The following is a 16,037-nucleotide window of genomic DNA, read 5'->3' on the forward strand; positions in this document are numbered from 1 at the left end:
AAACTTGCATTTTTATGTGTATTTTTTGCCTATGCTAATTGTGCTATAAAATACAACCATTTGACGTACTCATTTGTTTTTGTTTTCATTTTGGAAACAGATTCCCAGCAGGAAAAACAGCCTTGTTGCTGCCCCGTCTGCAGTATCTAGTAAAGTAAAAGTGCCAGCCCCTCAGCCCGTAGTGAAGAAAGACAAACGGCAAAATTCTTCCAGGTTTAGCGCCAGCAATAATAGAGAACTTCAAAAACTACCATCTTTAAAAGGTAATTTTTATTATTCATCTTTCAAAAGTTAAAAGTTTCCCCATTTAGGGGGAAAGAGTAACTTTTTGATAGTTTGCTAGTTTCTTGTACCTTTGCTGTGTTTAAATTCTGTAGGGTTATTTTTTCTTTATTCAGTTTTTTTAGATTGAATGTCACTAACTTAACCAACTAATATTTCAAATTCCAGAGCCATTTAAGATAAAAATGTAATCATGAGTACATTACAGGTACAAAACACTTAAAAAAAAACACACACATGCAGAGGAAAGACTTTAAATCTTTTCCTGTTAATTGTAATTAAGCTAGCCAATTTTCTTTTAAGTAATTCTCCTCTTTCATTTGTCTTAGAGCTCCAGAAATTCAGAAAGGAGTAACTACAAGTAGAGTAATTGTAAAAACTGTGGTAGAAGCTCTTCATTATTCTGGTGTTGGGGAAGTGAGGGCTATAACGATAGTCCCCTATGGACTTGCTCCTTGTGAGTCATTTGGGGAGTACCTCTACCCAGGGTTTCCTCCTTGAGACTAGTCAGGGAACAGTGCTCTTTGCTTCAAACGTCCCCCCAAACAGCACAGCCACCCCTTTCCGTCTGAGGGTGTTCAGCCCCTAAAAGTGCTCCTCTAGGAGATCTTGAAGTACATAAAACCTTATTGGGGAAATAGGGTAAGGACCCCAAAGTCAAATGTGAACCTCTGAACACTTTCACGTTTACTAAAATATAAGCCTAGTGTAATGAAACATCAGACAGTTTTCATACCTTCAATTCATAGCAGTGGGTCTTCTGCAGTCAATTTTCATCACATATGAGATTGGAGCAGGAAGCTTGTCATCTCTACAGGTGTATTCCAGCGCCTTCCGCACTGCAGGGCAGAGAGCCAGAGCTCAGTGCAGGTGTCCGGAATTGCTGGACAGGGGGAGGGGTAGATGGAGAGAGGAAGAGGTGGAGGGATGGAGTAGTGGATAGAGGGAGGGATTTATGGATTCACGGATGCATTTCTGGCCCCTCACTTGCTAGGAATCCAGGCTCTCCTCTCGCTGCATTTTACAGAGCTTGTATCTGGCGTATATTTGGTTTAGCTTTGTAGTAGATGACATGCATATAGGTCATTTTTGAGGAGTCTCCCCTCCCAGACAGTCCATACCTTTCTGATGCTGTTCATTCATTCATCAGATACTGTGTGGAACGCCTGGAAACCGGCCCTGCTCTCGGTTCGGGGGGACCAAGAGCCTGCTCTGCTGGGGCCAGCACCCTCGCCCACTGGCCTGCTGTCACTCCTCCCCAGTGCCCTGAGGAGGCCCAGCCGCAGCACTCAAATGTCTGGGGTGGAAAAGGCTTCCCATAGCTATTGCTGAGCCTCCAGGGTCCAGGCCCTGTCCCTAGTGCCCATCAGGGATGTGCTCTGCCAGGCAGAGCCTGTACTTACACTGTGCCCGGAAGGAGCACACCCACATATCCAGAATTTCCCACTGGTCAAGGCGTGCCCCTCACTGGCCTTGTCTGGCGCATCTTTATGCATGTTAACGTGATTTTGTCTGGCTCAGACAAGAAAGGACCTGATTGGAATTACATTAAAGGTATATTAACTGGGGGAAGATTCATGTTTTATGATACTCTTTTTCCATCTAGGAACCTGGTGCATCACCTCCGTTTTTCGGGTCTTGTTTTCTGACTTTTTAGAAGGTTTTATGATCTTCTTGGGAGTCTTTACCTTTGCATTAAATTGATTCCTAAGTGCTTTATAGTTTTTGTCACTCTTGTGATGGGGTTATATTTTTTTCATTTCTACTTCTAGTTAGTCCTTACCAATCTAATGAAATGCTGTTGGTTTTTTAAATATTTTCTTATTCTGTCACCTTATCAAATTTTCTTATTGATCTTAGTAATTTTTTACTAGCATCTGCATATATAGTCCTGTCATTTGTAACTAGATACTTTTCTCTCTCTTCCAATATTTATACCAACACATACTGGTGGTTTTAATTTTATTATGCCGTTAGCTAGGACCAGTAACACAGAGATAACAGAGGTGAGAGCAGGCCTCCCTGTTACCTCCCATTTTGGTGAAAGGCTTCAGCATTTCCTCGTTTCATGTGAAGATGGCCCTTGGTTTCTGGTAAATCGCCTTCACCCAGCCTGCTCCTGCTCCATGGTTCACATTTGCTTGGCTCTTACCAGCACCACCCTGGCTGGTTGGTCTTGAGCTAGCACTGCTGCTGAATTTTATCAGGTGCCGTATGGTTTTTCTCCTTAAGATGTTAATTTAATAATTGCCGTGTTGATAGATTTTCTGGTTTTGAGCTATTCTTGCATTACTGAGATAAACCTCAATGTTGTCGCAGTATGTTAATAACTTTTCTACGTGCTGGGTTCAGTTTATTAATTTTCATTAATCTGCTTTCATATCTACTGTGTGAAGCTGGGCCAGAGTTTTCTTCCTTTTTTGTACTACTGTATTTTGTCAGATCTAAAATGTGTTGATCCTGGCACTTCGTGATCTTTCCTGAGGATGGTCTGTCCGTTTTTATGCCACTCTCTCGTGCTGCCATCCGATGACAGGGATTGTAAAATGCACCCGATTTTAGCAAAAACCAAATGTGGAATAACAGATGCATCTTACAGTACATGACATAGGGTGAAAAGGTTGCTTTAGAACTCAGCTGGGCCTAGTGCTTTGCTCGGCGATAAATCTGCAGATTCCTTCCACGTTAGGTCAGTTTAGAGTAGGTCACGTATTGAGTGGTACATTGTGTTCTTTAATGAATCTTTTAATTTCTTTTACCTCTGTGGTGGTGATGTCTCTTTATGAGTTCATTTATTCTTTTGATTATTTTGTTTTCAATATATTTCACTTCCACTTTTATCTTAATTACTTATCCTGTTTTGTTTTATTTTATTGTTTTCCTCATTTATTAAGTTAAATACAGAGTTCACTTAAAGCCATGTATTCCTCTGAGTATAACTTCAGCTCTATCCATAGATTTTCTTTTCTTTTTTTTTTTCAAATCATAGCCTTTTTTTAAGAGTTTTATTGAGGCATAATTTACATACTGAAAAATTCACTAACTGTAATTGGAAATTTTGATTATTTCAGTAAACATGTAGAGTTGTGCAACCATTACCACAATACAGTTTTAGAATATTTCCATCGCCCATCAAAAAAATTACCTTATGCCCATTTGCCATCAATCCCCACTCCTATCCCCAGCTCCAGGCAACCACTCATCTGTTTTCTGCCTCTAAATTTGCCTTTTCTGGACATTGCACATAAATGAAATTGGCAATATGTACTCTTTTACATTTGACTCTTAATATAATGTTTTTGAGGTTCCTCCACTTTGAATGGTTTCTTTCTAATGCTGAATAATATTCTCTATTATATGAATATCCTACATTTTATTTATCCATTCAACAATTGATGGATATTTGAGTTGTTTTTTTAGCTATTACGTGTAACGCTGCTCTGAACATTTGAATACAAGTCTTTGTTTGAACATATATTTTCATCTTTCTTGGGTAGATACCCAGAAGGGGAACTGCTGGCTTGTGTGGTAAGTTTATGTTTAGCTTTTTAAAAAAACTGCTGAACTGTCTTCCAGACCATTTTAAGTTCCCACCAGCAATGTATGGGGTTCCGATATACCCACATTCTTGCTAACACTTGTCATCGTCTGTCTTTTTGATTATAGTCTTTCTTATGGGTGTGTACTGGTATCTTATCTCCTTATAGTTTTAATTTGCATTTCCCTACTGGGTACAGATATTAAGCATCTTTTCATGTACCTGTTAGCCATTTGTATACGTTGTGGGGTTTTTTTTGGCTGTGCTGCGTGGCGTGCGGGATCCAAGTTCCCCAGCCAGAGATCGAACCCGTGCCCCCTGCGGTGGAAGCGTGGAGTCTTAACCACTGGACCACCAGGGAAGTCCCTGTATATCTTTTTTGATGAAATGTCTATCAGATCTTTTGCCTGTTTTTAAATTGCCTATCTTCTTATTGCTGAATTATGCCAATTCTTTATGTAATCTGGATATGAGTCCTTTATCAGGTATATTATTTACAAATATTTTCTCCCAGTTTGTGTCTCGAATTTTTACACGCTTTAATAGCGTCTTTGAAGCCCCCAAATTTTGAATTTTGATGAGGTCCAATTTATTCCATTTTTCTTTTATAGATCTTGCTTTTGATGTTGTATCCAAGAACTCTTTGCCTAACTAAGGGTCACAAAGGTTTTTTTCCTGTGTTTTCTTCTAGAAGTTTTCTAGTTTTAGTTCTTATACTTAGGTCTGCGATCCATTTCAAGTTAATTTTTTGTGTAATGTGAGGTAGAAGTCTAAATTCATCTTTTTGCACATGAATATCCAGTTGTCCCAGCACCATTTGTTGCAGAAGCTGTTTTTTCATGGAGTTTCCTTGGTATCCTTATCAAAAAACAATTGACCACAAACGTAAAGTTTAATTTCTGGACCCTCAGTGTTATCACATCAATCTATACGCCTGTTTTATGCCAGTACCACGCTATCTCATTGTGGTATCTCACTGTTGTTTTAATTTGCGCTTCTGTTATGAGGTCGGGGGCTTTTACAAATGTTTATCGGCCCTTTTCCGTTGGACTGCCATTTTCTTAATTTTTTTTAAAGAGTTTTTATTCTGGATATGAACTGTCTGTTGGTTATATATGTGTTGCAAATACTTTGTTCCACTGTAGTTTGGCTTTCATTTTAGCCATTCTGGTGAGCTGGTTTCAAAGTTAACTGATGATGAGTGAAGTTAAGCATCTCTTCGTAGGTTTATCGTCTGCTCAGATATATTATTTTGTGAAGTTCTGGTTTAAGTCTTTGGGCCCTTCTTTCTACTAGGTTGTAAGATTTTATAAAAAATAGATTTGTAGGAGTTCAGATGTAGGTCCTTTGTAGATATGGGAATTGCACATTTTCTTCTACTCTTGTGTCTTGAATTTTCACTCTCAAAGGCGTTAGCACTTTGAGAGTACTTTGATCTGTTTAATATATCTTTGCTTTCCACAGAGTAGTGAAGATGTTATCTTATGTCTGTTTTCCTAAAACTTTCTTTGACCTTTCGGACTGGACTGTACAGTCTATGTAGAGTTAAGTTTTGTTTCTGCTGTGATGCTAGAGGTCACAATTCCTTTCCCGTGTGGCTCTCCGTCTGGCACAGCACCCTTGTCGAAAAGGTCACCCTTCACTCAGTGTGGTGTTATCTTTGTTGTAAATAAAGTACCATCACTGTGCGGACCCGTTTCTGGGCTCTGTTTTGTTCCCCTGGCTGCCTGAGCTGTGTCGGGAGAACCACTAACACACCCTAGGAGGTCTTGGTGTCTGGTAGTGTAAGTCCTTCAGCTTTTTCTTCAGAATTGCCTTGGCTCTTTTCATTTCTGTATAGGTTTTAGAATCAGTCATTTGTCCAAGAAGTCCTGCCTTTTAGTGGGGAATGGTATTTCAAGACCACAGTCTGGGTGCTAGGATTCTCGTTGCTATTGGAATGGTCACTGTTCACAGGACTTTTTAGTAGACCAAATTAGAAAATAGGGTTTTTTCAGGATATAGCACATCAGGAGTTCATACTGATATTTTCCGCTCAAATGCAGGTTTGCAGGCATTTATTTAACTTCTGTCTTAAGTACCAGATAATTATTCATTTACTTCGTCCCACATTATACACAGTGTATTTTCAGAAAAATGATACCAACATTGTGACCAGTGTGACGACTGAAAGGTTAAAATTTTTGCATCTTTTCATTTCCTTCCCCCTCCGCCTTTTTTATAGTTTAACTGCCTTCATTCTCAGAGCACATAGTCGTGACAAACTGTATTCTCTCCCTCCCGTCCCTGTTTACACTTGTTCTCCACGGGAATATACAGCTGGCGCTCACCTCCAGTCTCTGTGCTGATACCCCTCATTATTTTGGTGTGAAGCGTCCTCTCTAGGACACTTTTATTTCAGACTTCAAAGAATGTCTGGATAGAAAGTCCTCGGTTCACGTTTTCCTTTCATGAGTATCTTAAGGATGTTCCTCCACTTCCGTCTGTAATAAAGCATTGCTGTCAGACTCTGATGTCAGTTTAATTTTCCTTATCTTACAAGTTACTTGGTCTGTTTCCTTTGATGCCTAAACAGGTTTTTTTCTTCTTTAAAGTCCAGTAATTTCGGAATATATCATTCTGGGTCGACTTTCCCACATACGTGCTATGTTCTTTAAATGTGTACCAAATCTCTTTTTCTTGGATTATTATTTTGAGGATTTGTTCTGTTCCCTTGCTTTCGTTTACTCCTGTGGAGACTCCTATTGTATAAATATTGAATCTTCTTTGCCTGTTTTTATGTTTGTTGTCTCCCTCTGGGTTTTTATCATTCCTTTTTGATTTAATTTTTTTCTCTTTTTCATGTACTATTCCCTGTAGGGCATTTTATGTTGTGCTTATTTGCTCTTGTATTCTTTTCAGTTAATCTTCATTTCCGAAATTATTTTTTCCGTTTTTTAATTCTTTACAGAGTTATTACCTATTTCTGAGTTTTTCTGTTAATATTCATGTAGTCCTTTGACATTACGCTATTCCTTGAATGTCTTTTGTCTCATCCTGAACTGTTAGGCTGTAGTTTTCAGTGTCCTTGTGGGACGCCTCCCTGTCATCCTTTTACTGCTGCATAGGTGTCGTTTAGTTCCTTTTCGCTTTCTCCTTATGAGAACTCTGTGTAGGACTTGACTTTGATCCTTCCTGATGCTCGCGTGTGTGTGAAATTAGAGAAGAGGAGCTTGGGCTCTAGAGCTCTAGCTTCGGTTATTTTTGTGAAACTTTCTAAATTGTGGTGGCTTACCTCCTGAGTGCCCTGATTTGGTTCTCTTCCCCTGCTAATGTTTGGACCTTCTTTTTCCATTTCCTCTCCTGCCCCTCTGCTGTTCAGTCTGGATTCTCTTCCCAGCAGTTTCTCACCAGTGTGACCTAGTTCTGGAAGAAAGCTACGGCTGCTGAATTTTGAGGGTTCCAAGGGCCCCTTCAGTCTTGGCTGCGGGCTCCTTGCCCTCATCCATTGTGGGGTACAGACCCCTTCTGCTTTCAGCCGCTGTTCTCAGGTGGGTTCACCGGGCTCTCTGGTTATCTCAGAGTTCTCAGCTCCAGAGGACGCCCGTCGTTCCTCTCTGCCGTCTTCCCCCAGACACTGATAGCACACGAGCCTGTGGCTGCTGGTGGGCTCTCCTATATGCTCACGTGTCTGTGGGGACACATTTTCACCTAATTTTGTTGTAGATGTTGGCTCTGAGTATTTGATTTTGCCTGCTTGGTTGCACTGTATGATTTTATGCAAGAATTTGGGGTGCCACAATTTTTTCAAAATATCTAAAACTTGGAAGCAACCAGGATGTCCTTCAGTAGGTGAATGGATAAACAAACCATGATACATCCAAAATATGGCATATTATTCAGCAATAAAAAGAAATGAGCTACCAGGCCATGAAAAGACCTTAAATGCACATTACTAAATGAAAAAAGCCAATCTGAAAAGGCTGCATCCTGTATGATTCTAACTACATGACATTCTGGAAAAGGCAGTGGAGACAATAAAAAGATCAGTGGTTGCCAGTGGTTGGGAGAATGGGGGGATGAATAGACGGAGCACAGGAGATTTTTAGGGCAGTGGAACTCGCCATATGTTACCGTAATGGTGAATACACGGCATTTTACATTTGTCAAAACCCACAGAATGCACAAAGCGAACCGTAACGTAAACTGTGGTCTTTAGTTAATAGTAACGTATCAATATTGGCTCACCAGTTGTAAGAAATGTGCCACATTATTGCAAGATGTTAATAATAGGAGGAACTAGGGGAGGGTGGAGAGGGGTATGGGAACTCTGTACTTTACATTCAGCTTTTCTGTAAACCCAATAATTAAAGTCTATTAATTTTAAAAATGGCTGCCAGAGGCAGGGGGTGGGGAGGTAGGCGAAATGGCTGAAGGAAGTCAAATGGCACAAACTTGCAGTTAAAATAAGTAAGTCACGGGGACGTAATGCACAGCATGGTGACTATGGTTAATAAAAATGTATTGAATATTTGAAAGCCGCTACGAGAGTAGATATTCAAAGTTCCCATCACAAGAAAAAAAAATTTTGTAACTGTGTATGGTGATGGATATTAACTGTTAACTAGACTTATTGTGGTGATCGTTTTGCAGTATATACAAATATCAAATCATTATGTTGTACACCTGAAACTTATATAATGTTTTATGTCAATCATACCTCAGAAAAGGAAGGCTGCCACTGCCATCTCTTCAGGCTCCTCCATCGTTGAGTATCTGAATCCCAATCTTTTTAAGTCCTCCATAACAGTATTACTGTTTTATTCTGTTGATGACCATTTAGATTTATCTACGTATTTATCATTTTATTCTTCATTCCTTTTTGCATCTCAGACTTTCCGTTGGAGGTCAAAACCTTGTTTGAATACATCATTTAGAATTTTCTTTAATAAGCGTCTGCTGGTGGCAAACTGTTTATCTGGAAAATGTCTTCATTTGCCCTCATTCTTGAAAGATAATCACTGAATATCTAATCGTAGATTTTTGTGTTCCTTCAGTACATTGAAGATAAGTATTTCATTGCCTTTTGACTTGCATTAGTATTGAGAAGCCAAATTCATTCTTATTCTTTTTTTAAAACTTTATTTTAGTTACTTATTTTTGGCTGTGTTGGGTCTTCATTGCTGCGCACGGGCTTTCTTCTAGTTGCGGCGAGCTGGGGCTACACTTAGTTGGGTGCGTGGGCTTCTCATTGCAGTGGCTTCTCTTGTTGCAGAGCACGGGCTCCAGGCACGTGGGTTGCAATAGTTGTGGCGCGCGGGCTCAGTAGTTGTGGCTCGTGGGCTCTAGAGCGCAGGCTCAGTAGTTGTGGCGCATGGGCTTAGTTGCTCCGCAGCATGTGGGATCTTCCCGGACCAGGGCTTGAACCCGTGTCCCTTGCACTGGCAGGTGGATTCTTAACCACTGTGCCACCAGGGAAGTCCCCAAATTCATTCTTTTTGAAAGTATTGTTTGTAATTTCTGGCCACTTTTCTGATTTTGACTATGACATTGATTTTTTTCCAGTGATTCCATTGCCAGGGGTCCAAGTATAGATTTATTTTTTATCAGTCTTTTTTGCCATTCACTTTGAGTCTGTGGATTGTTATATTTCCTCAGTTGTAGAAAGTTCTCAGCCATTATTTCTTCAGTTGTTATCTCTGTATTAGTTTCCTTTATTTTCCCCCTTTGGCTCTAATCAGATGTGTATTGGAATCTTTCGTTTACTATCTTTAAGATTGTATTTTTCAACCTTTTTGTGACTTACCATGCTATATTCTTTTTTTATTTTTTAACATCTTTTTTTTTTTCTTGGTTGCATTGGGTCTTCATTGCTGCAGGTGGGCTTTCTCTAGTTGCGGCGAGCAGAGGCTACTCTTCGTTGCAGTGCACGGGTTTCTCATTGCGGTGGCTTCTCATTGCGGAGCATGGGCTCTAGGTGCACGGGCTTCAGTAGTTGTGGCACGTGGGCTCAGTAGTTATGGCTTGTGGCCTCTAGAGCACAGGCTCAGTAGTCGTGGCACACAGGCTTAGTTGCTCTGTGACATGTGGGATCTTCCTGGAGCAGGGCTCGAACTCGTGTCCCCTGCATTGGCAGGCGGATTCTTAACCACTGCGCCACCAGGGAAGTCCCCTCTTTTTTTTTTACATCTTTATTGGAGTATAATCTCTTTACAATGTTGTGTTAGTTTCTGCTGTACAACAAAGTGACTCAGCTATATGTATACATATATCCCTATACCTCCTCCCTCTTGAACCTCCCTCCTACCCTCCCTATCCCATCCCTCTAGGTGGTCACAAAGCATTGAGCTGATCTCCCTGTGCTATGCAGCAGCTTCCCACTAGCCATCCATTTTACATTTGGTAGTGTGTATACATCAGTGCTACTCTCACTTCTTCCCAGCTTCCCCTTCCCCCCACCTCATGTCCTCAAGTCCGTTCTCTACATCTGTGTCTTTATTCCTGCCCTGCCACTAGGTTTAGCAGTGCCGTTGTTTTAGATTCCATATATATGCGTTAGCATACAGTATTTGTTTTTCTCTTTCTGACTTACTTCACTCTGTATGACAGACTCTAGGTCCATCCACGTCACTACACGTGCTGTATTCTTGATCAGAGTTTCACGTTATCCATGGTGAAGGACCAGTTTTCTTTTTAATTTTCAACCCACCATGGACTAGTACTTTCATAAAATAGAGTAAAAATAAGTTACTAGAAAAATGGAATATAAAATACAGCCACAAAGTTTTAAATTTCAGATATTCTTTTTTCATTTATGGAAGTTCTATTTTTAATCTGCTGTGTGACTTTTTAAAAGTATTTTCCTATTGCCTTGCAGAAACCATCAAATTTGTCATTTCTTTTAGTCAGCACAGCTGCTTTATAGTCTGTGTGAGATATTACCAACATCTGAAGTCCTTGTCACATTTTGCTCATGACGTCTTATTTCCTGTATACCTGACTCCTTTTTAGTGTATGCTGGTCACTGTACTCAAATGTCTGAAATAAATTGAAACCTAGGATAAAAGTATCATCTTCAGCAGGGATTTGTTTTTGCTTCTGCCAGACAGCTGGGGTCACTACCAGCCTGAGAGTGCCATCAACCGCAGCACTAGTGTGTGACTTGTTAAATTAGCCAAGATGATTGTCCTGTAAAGTGTCCCCCTTATTCCCTATAGTTCCTGAAAATGGAAACCTTCTGTGGATAGAATATACCAGGGGTGGCGCTGTGTAACTCAGGAGACAGTTTCTTTATTGTGAGAGATGCATACTGTCTGATGACTAGCAAAAGTGATGCTAGATTTTACCGCTGTATTACAGTAAGGTGGTGACCGATTGATCTCTCCATTGCACAGTATTTCCCTTTGCAATTCAGAAGTACCAGTGATAATCTACAAGGTATATTTTGGCACCCTGCCAGTGTCTGTTCCCCATCAACCAATGGAAATCCTATTTCCATTAATGCTTTCAGTCAACTCAGGAGAAAGACACTAAAGGTATAAGATTTAGAAACAAAGAGGTGAGATTGCTTTTACATGCAGAGCTCATTAGATACCTGAAAACATCCAAAAAAATCAGCTGAAAAACTAGTGCAAACTATAAGATAATTCAGGAAGGAAGCAGGAGGTGAAAGCAAGATGCAGAAATCAACAACCTCCAAATAAACAATTAACAATTATTTAGAAGACATAATGGAAGAGGAGATCCCATTTACAATAATAGCACCAATAATGAAATATCTGGGCACACGCTTGCTAAGAAATGTGCAAAACCCACATGAGGGAAACTTAAAAACACCCCTAAAGGAAATGAAAGTGGCCTTGAACAACTACACACTACACTCTTAGAAAGGGGACTTGAACATCCTAAAGATGCCAGTCCTCTCTGGACATTTTAAAAATTTAATGGAATCACAACAAATATATACCAACAGCTCTTTTTGGCAATGAAATGAGCCAACCCAAAGTTCCTACTGTTTGTAATAATATCATTATTGTTGTCAATCATTTGAATATGATATAGCAATAATTACGTCAATGAAATTAGAAATAAAGATTTTCAGTGTAAGATAAAGATAAAACTATGAAAATTCAAGAAACAAGTGAAAACACTACAATGTTATGAATGCACAACTAAAATATATATATATATATATATATTCTAGAATATATGTTTATGTTCTAGCTCCCTCCACTGAAAGTACCTAAAAGCAACAGCAGTCCAGTAGCAACGACCACCCACTAGTACCCTGATTTTGGTCTCTAATATCATTCCCCACTGAAAGGAATCAGGGTTCGTTGAAAAATGGCTGATTCCAAGTCTGGGGCAGGGAAGGTACAAACAAGCCTGGGGGGACATCTTACTGTGTCACAAATCAAGGAAACAAAAATAAATGAGGCCATGCCAAAAAATACACAGCAGCTAGTCCAAGTATCACACAATGGTTAAAATTATGCACCTGAACATAAAAAAGAGTATGGGGGCTTCCGTGGTGGCGCAGTGGTTAAGAACCCGCCTGCCGATGCAGGGGACATGGGTTCAAGCCCTGGTCCAGGAAGATCCCGCGTGCTGCAGAGCAACTAAGCCCATGGACCACAACTACTGAGCCTGCACTCTAGAGCCCGTGACCCACAACTACTGAGCCTGCGTGCCACAACTACTGAAGCCCGTGCACCTAGAGCCCGTGCTCCGCAACAAGAGAAGCCACCGCAATGAGAAGCCCGCGCACCACAACGAAGAGCAGCGCCCGCTCGCCACAACTAGGGAAAGCCCACGTGCAGCAATGAAGGCCCAGCGCAGCCATAAATAAATAAATAAATAAATAAAATCTTAAAAAAAAAGAGAAGAAAGTATGATTTTAGTAGATTAAAACACACTGACATCAATGAAACACATAATGATATTCAAAAAAGAGAAAGCCAAAAAAAATTTAGTTTTCACCATTTGAGGGAAACTTGTAACTGAAAGGCAAAGAATTAAGCTTACCCTCACTTTCCAGTAGGAGCTGTATGTCAGGATAACCAAATAGTTCTATTTGGCAAGAAATAGCTCTGCTTTTAGAAGAATGCCAGATTAAACGTTGAAATCTCTAGAGAAACTATTGACTCAGGCAAGGATTATCAAGTGGTGTCTAATGCTTTAATGGAAATAGGAGCATGATTTAAACACCGTTTATTATTCTCATGGTTTTCAGCTGCTGTAAACCGTACTTTAATGTAAATCTTTTGTTGTTCACACTTTTGAACCTTTCCTTAAGCTGGAATCAAGGAAGGGAAGTACTGATCAAAGGCCACGCGTTTTCAAGAACCCTTTAGATGTGCTGTCCAGAGAGGTTGCACCATGAACACTTCTGCCCAGGGCGCAGGAGGTGCCTGTCTGTCCCATTGCCCCTTTCTAGTACTGAGGCCATTTAAATGCTTAAGTCATTCGTTAAGTGGAAAATAGTATTTCCTGTTTTTATTTTTTTAACGTTGAGGCTGAATGTAGTCTTCAGGCCCTGTTCGTTGAAAGGTTTCTCTGAGTTAGTCCTTTCTTTTAATATTTTCGGTCTGGAAGGTAGAAGTGTTAAATGAAGAGACCAGTTTTTTTAGGTGACTAATGAATCATGAACTTTGTTTCTTGAGGCCGTTCTCCTTGTTTTAGGAAAGAAAGGCCTAGGGAGAAGTCAAAGTTATAATGAAACAACTAGGGCCTAACGTTAACTGGAGACCCTGGGGCAGAAATTTAGAAATGCTCAGTGTTAGGCCATTTGGGAAAGAAGTTGTTACATTATTGTTCGGAGAACTTAACTGAATTTTTAAAAATTGGCTTTTGAGTGGCAGTTAAAAGTTTATATGTCTTGCCCTCCTTTTGTGCAAATACAATACTTCAACCTCATTCAAAGCAGTTTATTTTCTGATACAATTGAAAGTCTCGCCATACAAGTGATCATTTTTTACTGCTTAAAAATGAATTAGCATCTGTTTAGAGGAACTTTACCTCTTGCCCAGTAATTGAAGAATAAAAATGGAATGTGAGAAGTTACCATAGTGCCTGTTCTAATTCTCATGGCTTCAGAAACTCAGCTTTCATCAGTCTTGTTTGTGCCACGTTTGATTCTGTGTCTTCTCTTGACTGCCCACAATAATGGAAGGAAACTTTCATCTTGGTGAGGCACGTGCCAGTTCACAGCAGATATTTACTGACCACCTGGGCTGTCTGGACTGTGGGGAGGTGGTCAGGACAGTGACAGTGACCAGAGGTGGCCCTTGCTCTGAGGGAGGCCGCAGACCCAGACCCAGACCCTTGTTCTGGCGGTAGCTGGGGAGCAGAGGTGCCATGGATGCTGCTCTTGTGAACAACTGAGAGCTGGTCTCGTGTCAGCCTGAGCCCAGCCTCGAGCCACAGCCTGGCCCTAGGGCGGCCTCCTGTCCGCTCTCGTCAGGCCACAGGCGTGGCTTTTACTCCAGGGTTGGTCTCAAGCCTCTGCCTGTCACACCCTGCAAGCCCCTTCTGGGAAGAACCCAGGGAGTTGGTTTCAACTGGCAGCTGTAATCTTACGTTTCATGTCTAGCTCAGGCCTTCCCCAGACCTCACCTGGATTTCTGCCGGCACCTTATATCACACACAGACGCACACACTTTGCTTGCGTGCCCTTGCCCACGCCCTGCTGGCTCTGCCTCCTCCAGTGTTTCCTGAGCCACCCTGGCTCAAGCCTGCCTTATCTTTTTTCCTAAATGGTGGTAAAATATACATAGCATAACATTTATCACTTCAACCATTCGCAAGTGTACCATTCAGTGGCATTAAATAGATTCACATTCAGTGTGCCCATCACCACTGTCTATTCATCGTCCCCAACAAATACTCTGTGCCTGTTAATACCTCCCTCTTCCCCTCCCCCAGCCCCTGGCACCTACCATTCTACTTCCTGTCTCTGTGACTTTGACTCCTCTAGGGACCTCCTACGAGTGGAATCATACAGAACTTCCTTCCTCATTTTTAAGGCTGCACAACATTCCATCGTGTGGAAGGAGCACCTTTTATCTGTTCAGCATGGTGGACACTGGGGTTGCAGAACACACCACACGCTGCTCTGTCTAAAGTGTCACTGAGGGCAGAGGCTGTTTTGGTGCCCAGTCTAGCATCTGCCACGGATCCCCGAGACACAGGTTTGCTGAAGGAATGAAAAGCCCTCTGGGCCCGTCTGCCTGTCCTTCCCACATCCTTCCATTTTCTCAGAACTGTTATGGGGCTGGAACCCCTCCCAGGCTCACGGCTCCCTGCGCCTTAGGTTCTTTTTTGTGAAGTGAGGTTTGTTGCTAATAGTCAACACGAAAGCACTTTGGCATGTCACGTGTGCTCTGTGTACTTTGTGTGGGTTTCCTACCTTCTCAGAACAAGGAAGGGGGTGAGGACTTGCTTTGGCTTTAAAGGTTTTCCAGCCTAACTGTGGCAAGAACAAAAATAAGCAAAGGTCTCCCAACAGCGTATTCGGGGCAGATTTTACACCGTCTACTCCGCTCGCCTCCGCTGGCCTTTCCTGGGATAAGCTTGTCCACCCTTTTAAACCACTCGCAGGACTCACTCAGATCAACAGGGCAGCAGGCGCCTGTCCCTTTGACCTTGCTGTTGGCAAGCAGAAGTGCCCTGGCAACCTTTGAACACAGCTGAATGCTAGGTATCTTTGATCTGCCTAAGGAAGAAGTCTATTTTAAACTGTAAGCGAAGCCAAATTTTTTAGGTTAGATATCCTACCCAACAAAATGTACATCACCCATGCCCGTGTAGTTTCCGGTTAAGTGTCTGCTCTGCCAGCAGTGTCAGTGCCTTGCAGTTATGACACCACAACTCTCTGGGCTCAAGACACAACCTTCTCTTTTTTGTTTGTTTGTTTGTTTGCGGTACGCGGGCCTCCCACTGCTGTGGCCTCTCCCACCGCGGAGCACAGGCTCCGGACGCGCAGGCTCAGCGGCCATGGCTCACGGGCCCAGCCGCTCCGCGGCATGTGGGATCTTCCCGGACCGGGGCACGAACCCGCGTCCCCCGCATCGGCAGGCGGACCCTCAACCACTGCGCCACCAGGGAAGCCCCCAAGACACAACCTTCTTTTAATGAAAGAAACTGTAAACCTTCTTCACTAAAATATGAGCATACTTAATTTGCCCGTAAAATTGCCCGGGGAGATGAAAATTAAAACCTTCAGCCGAATTTAGAAATG

The 16,037-nt window shown here is 41.7% G+C and overlaps 1 protein-coding gene and 1 long non-coding RNA gene across 7 annotated transcripts in view; one reads left to right on the forward strand and one right to left on the reverse strand.

The window, feature by feature from the left end:
• The window catches only part of PPP2R5C (protein phosphatase 2 regulatory subunit B'gamma), a 131,603-nt gene that overhangs the window by 13,833 nt on the left and 101,733 nt on the right, over positions 1-16,037 (forward strand). For all 4 annotated transcript variants that reach the window (XM_030883356.3, XM_060295297.1, XM_060295301.2 and 1 more), the window contains exon 3: positions 101-263. In XM_030883356.3, coding sequence (XP_030739216.2) covers positions 101-263 — 163 coding nt within the window. The remainder of the gene's footprint in view (positions 1-100; positions 264-16,037) is intronic.
• LOC115867229 (uncharacterized) overlaps positions 1-16,037 on the reverse strand; it is a 31,703-nt gene that overhangs the window by 7,621 nt on the left and 8,045 nt on the right. For all 3 annotated transcript variants that reach the window (XR_009563199.1, XR_009563200.1, XR_011377276.1), the window contains exon 2: positions 1,019-1,121. This is a non-coding gene — a long non-coding RNA (uncharacterized lncRNA). The remainder of the gene's footprint in view (positions 1-1,018; positions 1,122-16,037) is intronic.

The sequence above is a fragment of the Globicephala melas genome, chromosome 2, assembly GCF_963455315.2.
Source record: "Globicephala melas chromosome 2, mGloMel1.2, whole genome shotgun sequence".
NCBI lineage: Eukaryota > Metazoa > Chordata > Mammalia > Artiodactyla > Delphinidae > Globicephala > Globicephala melas.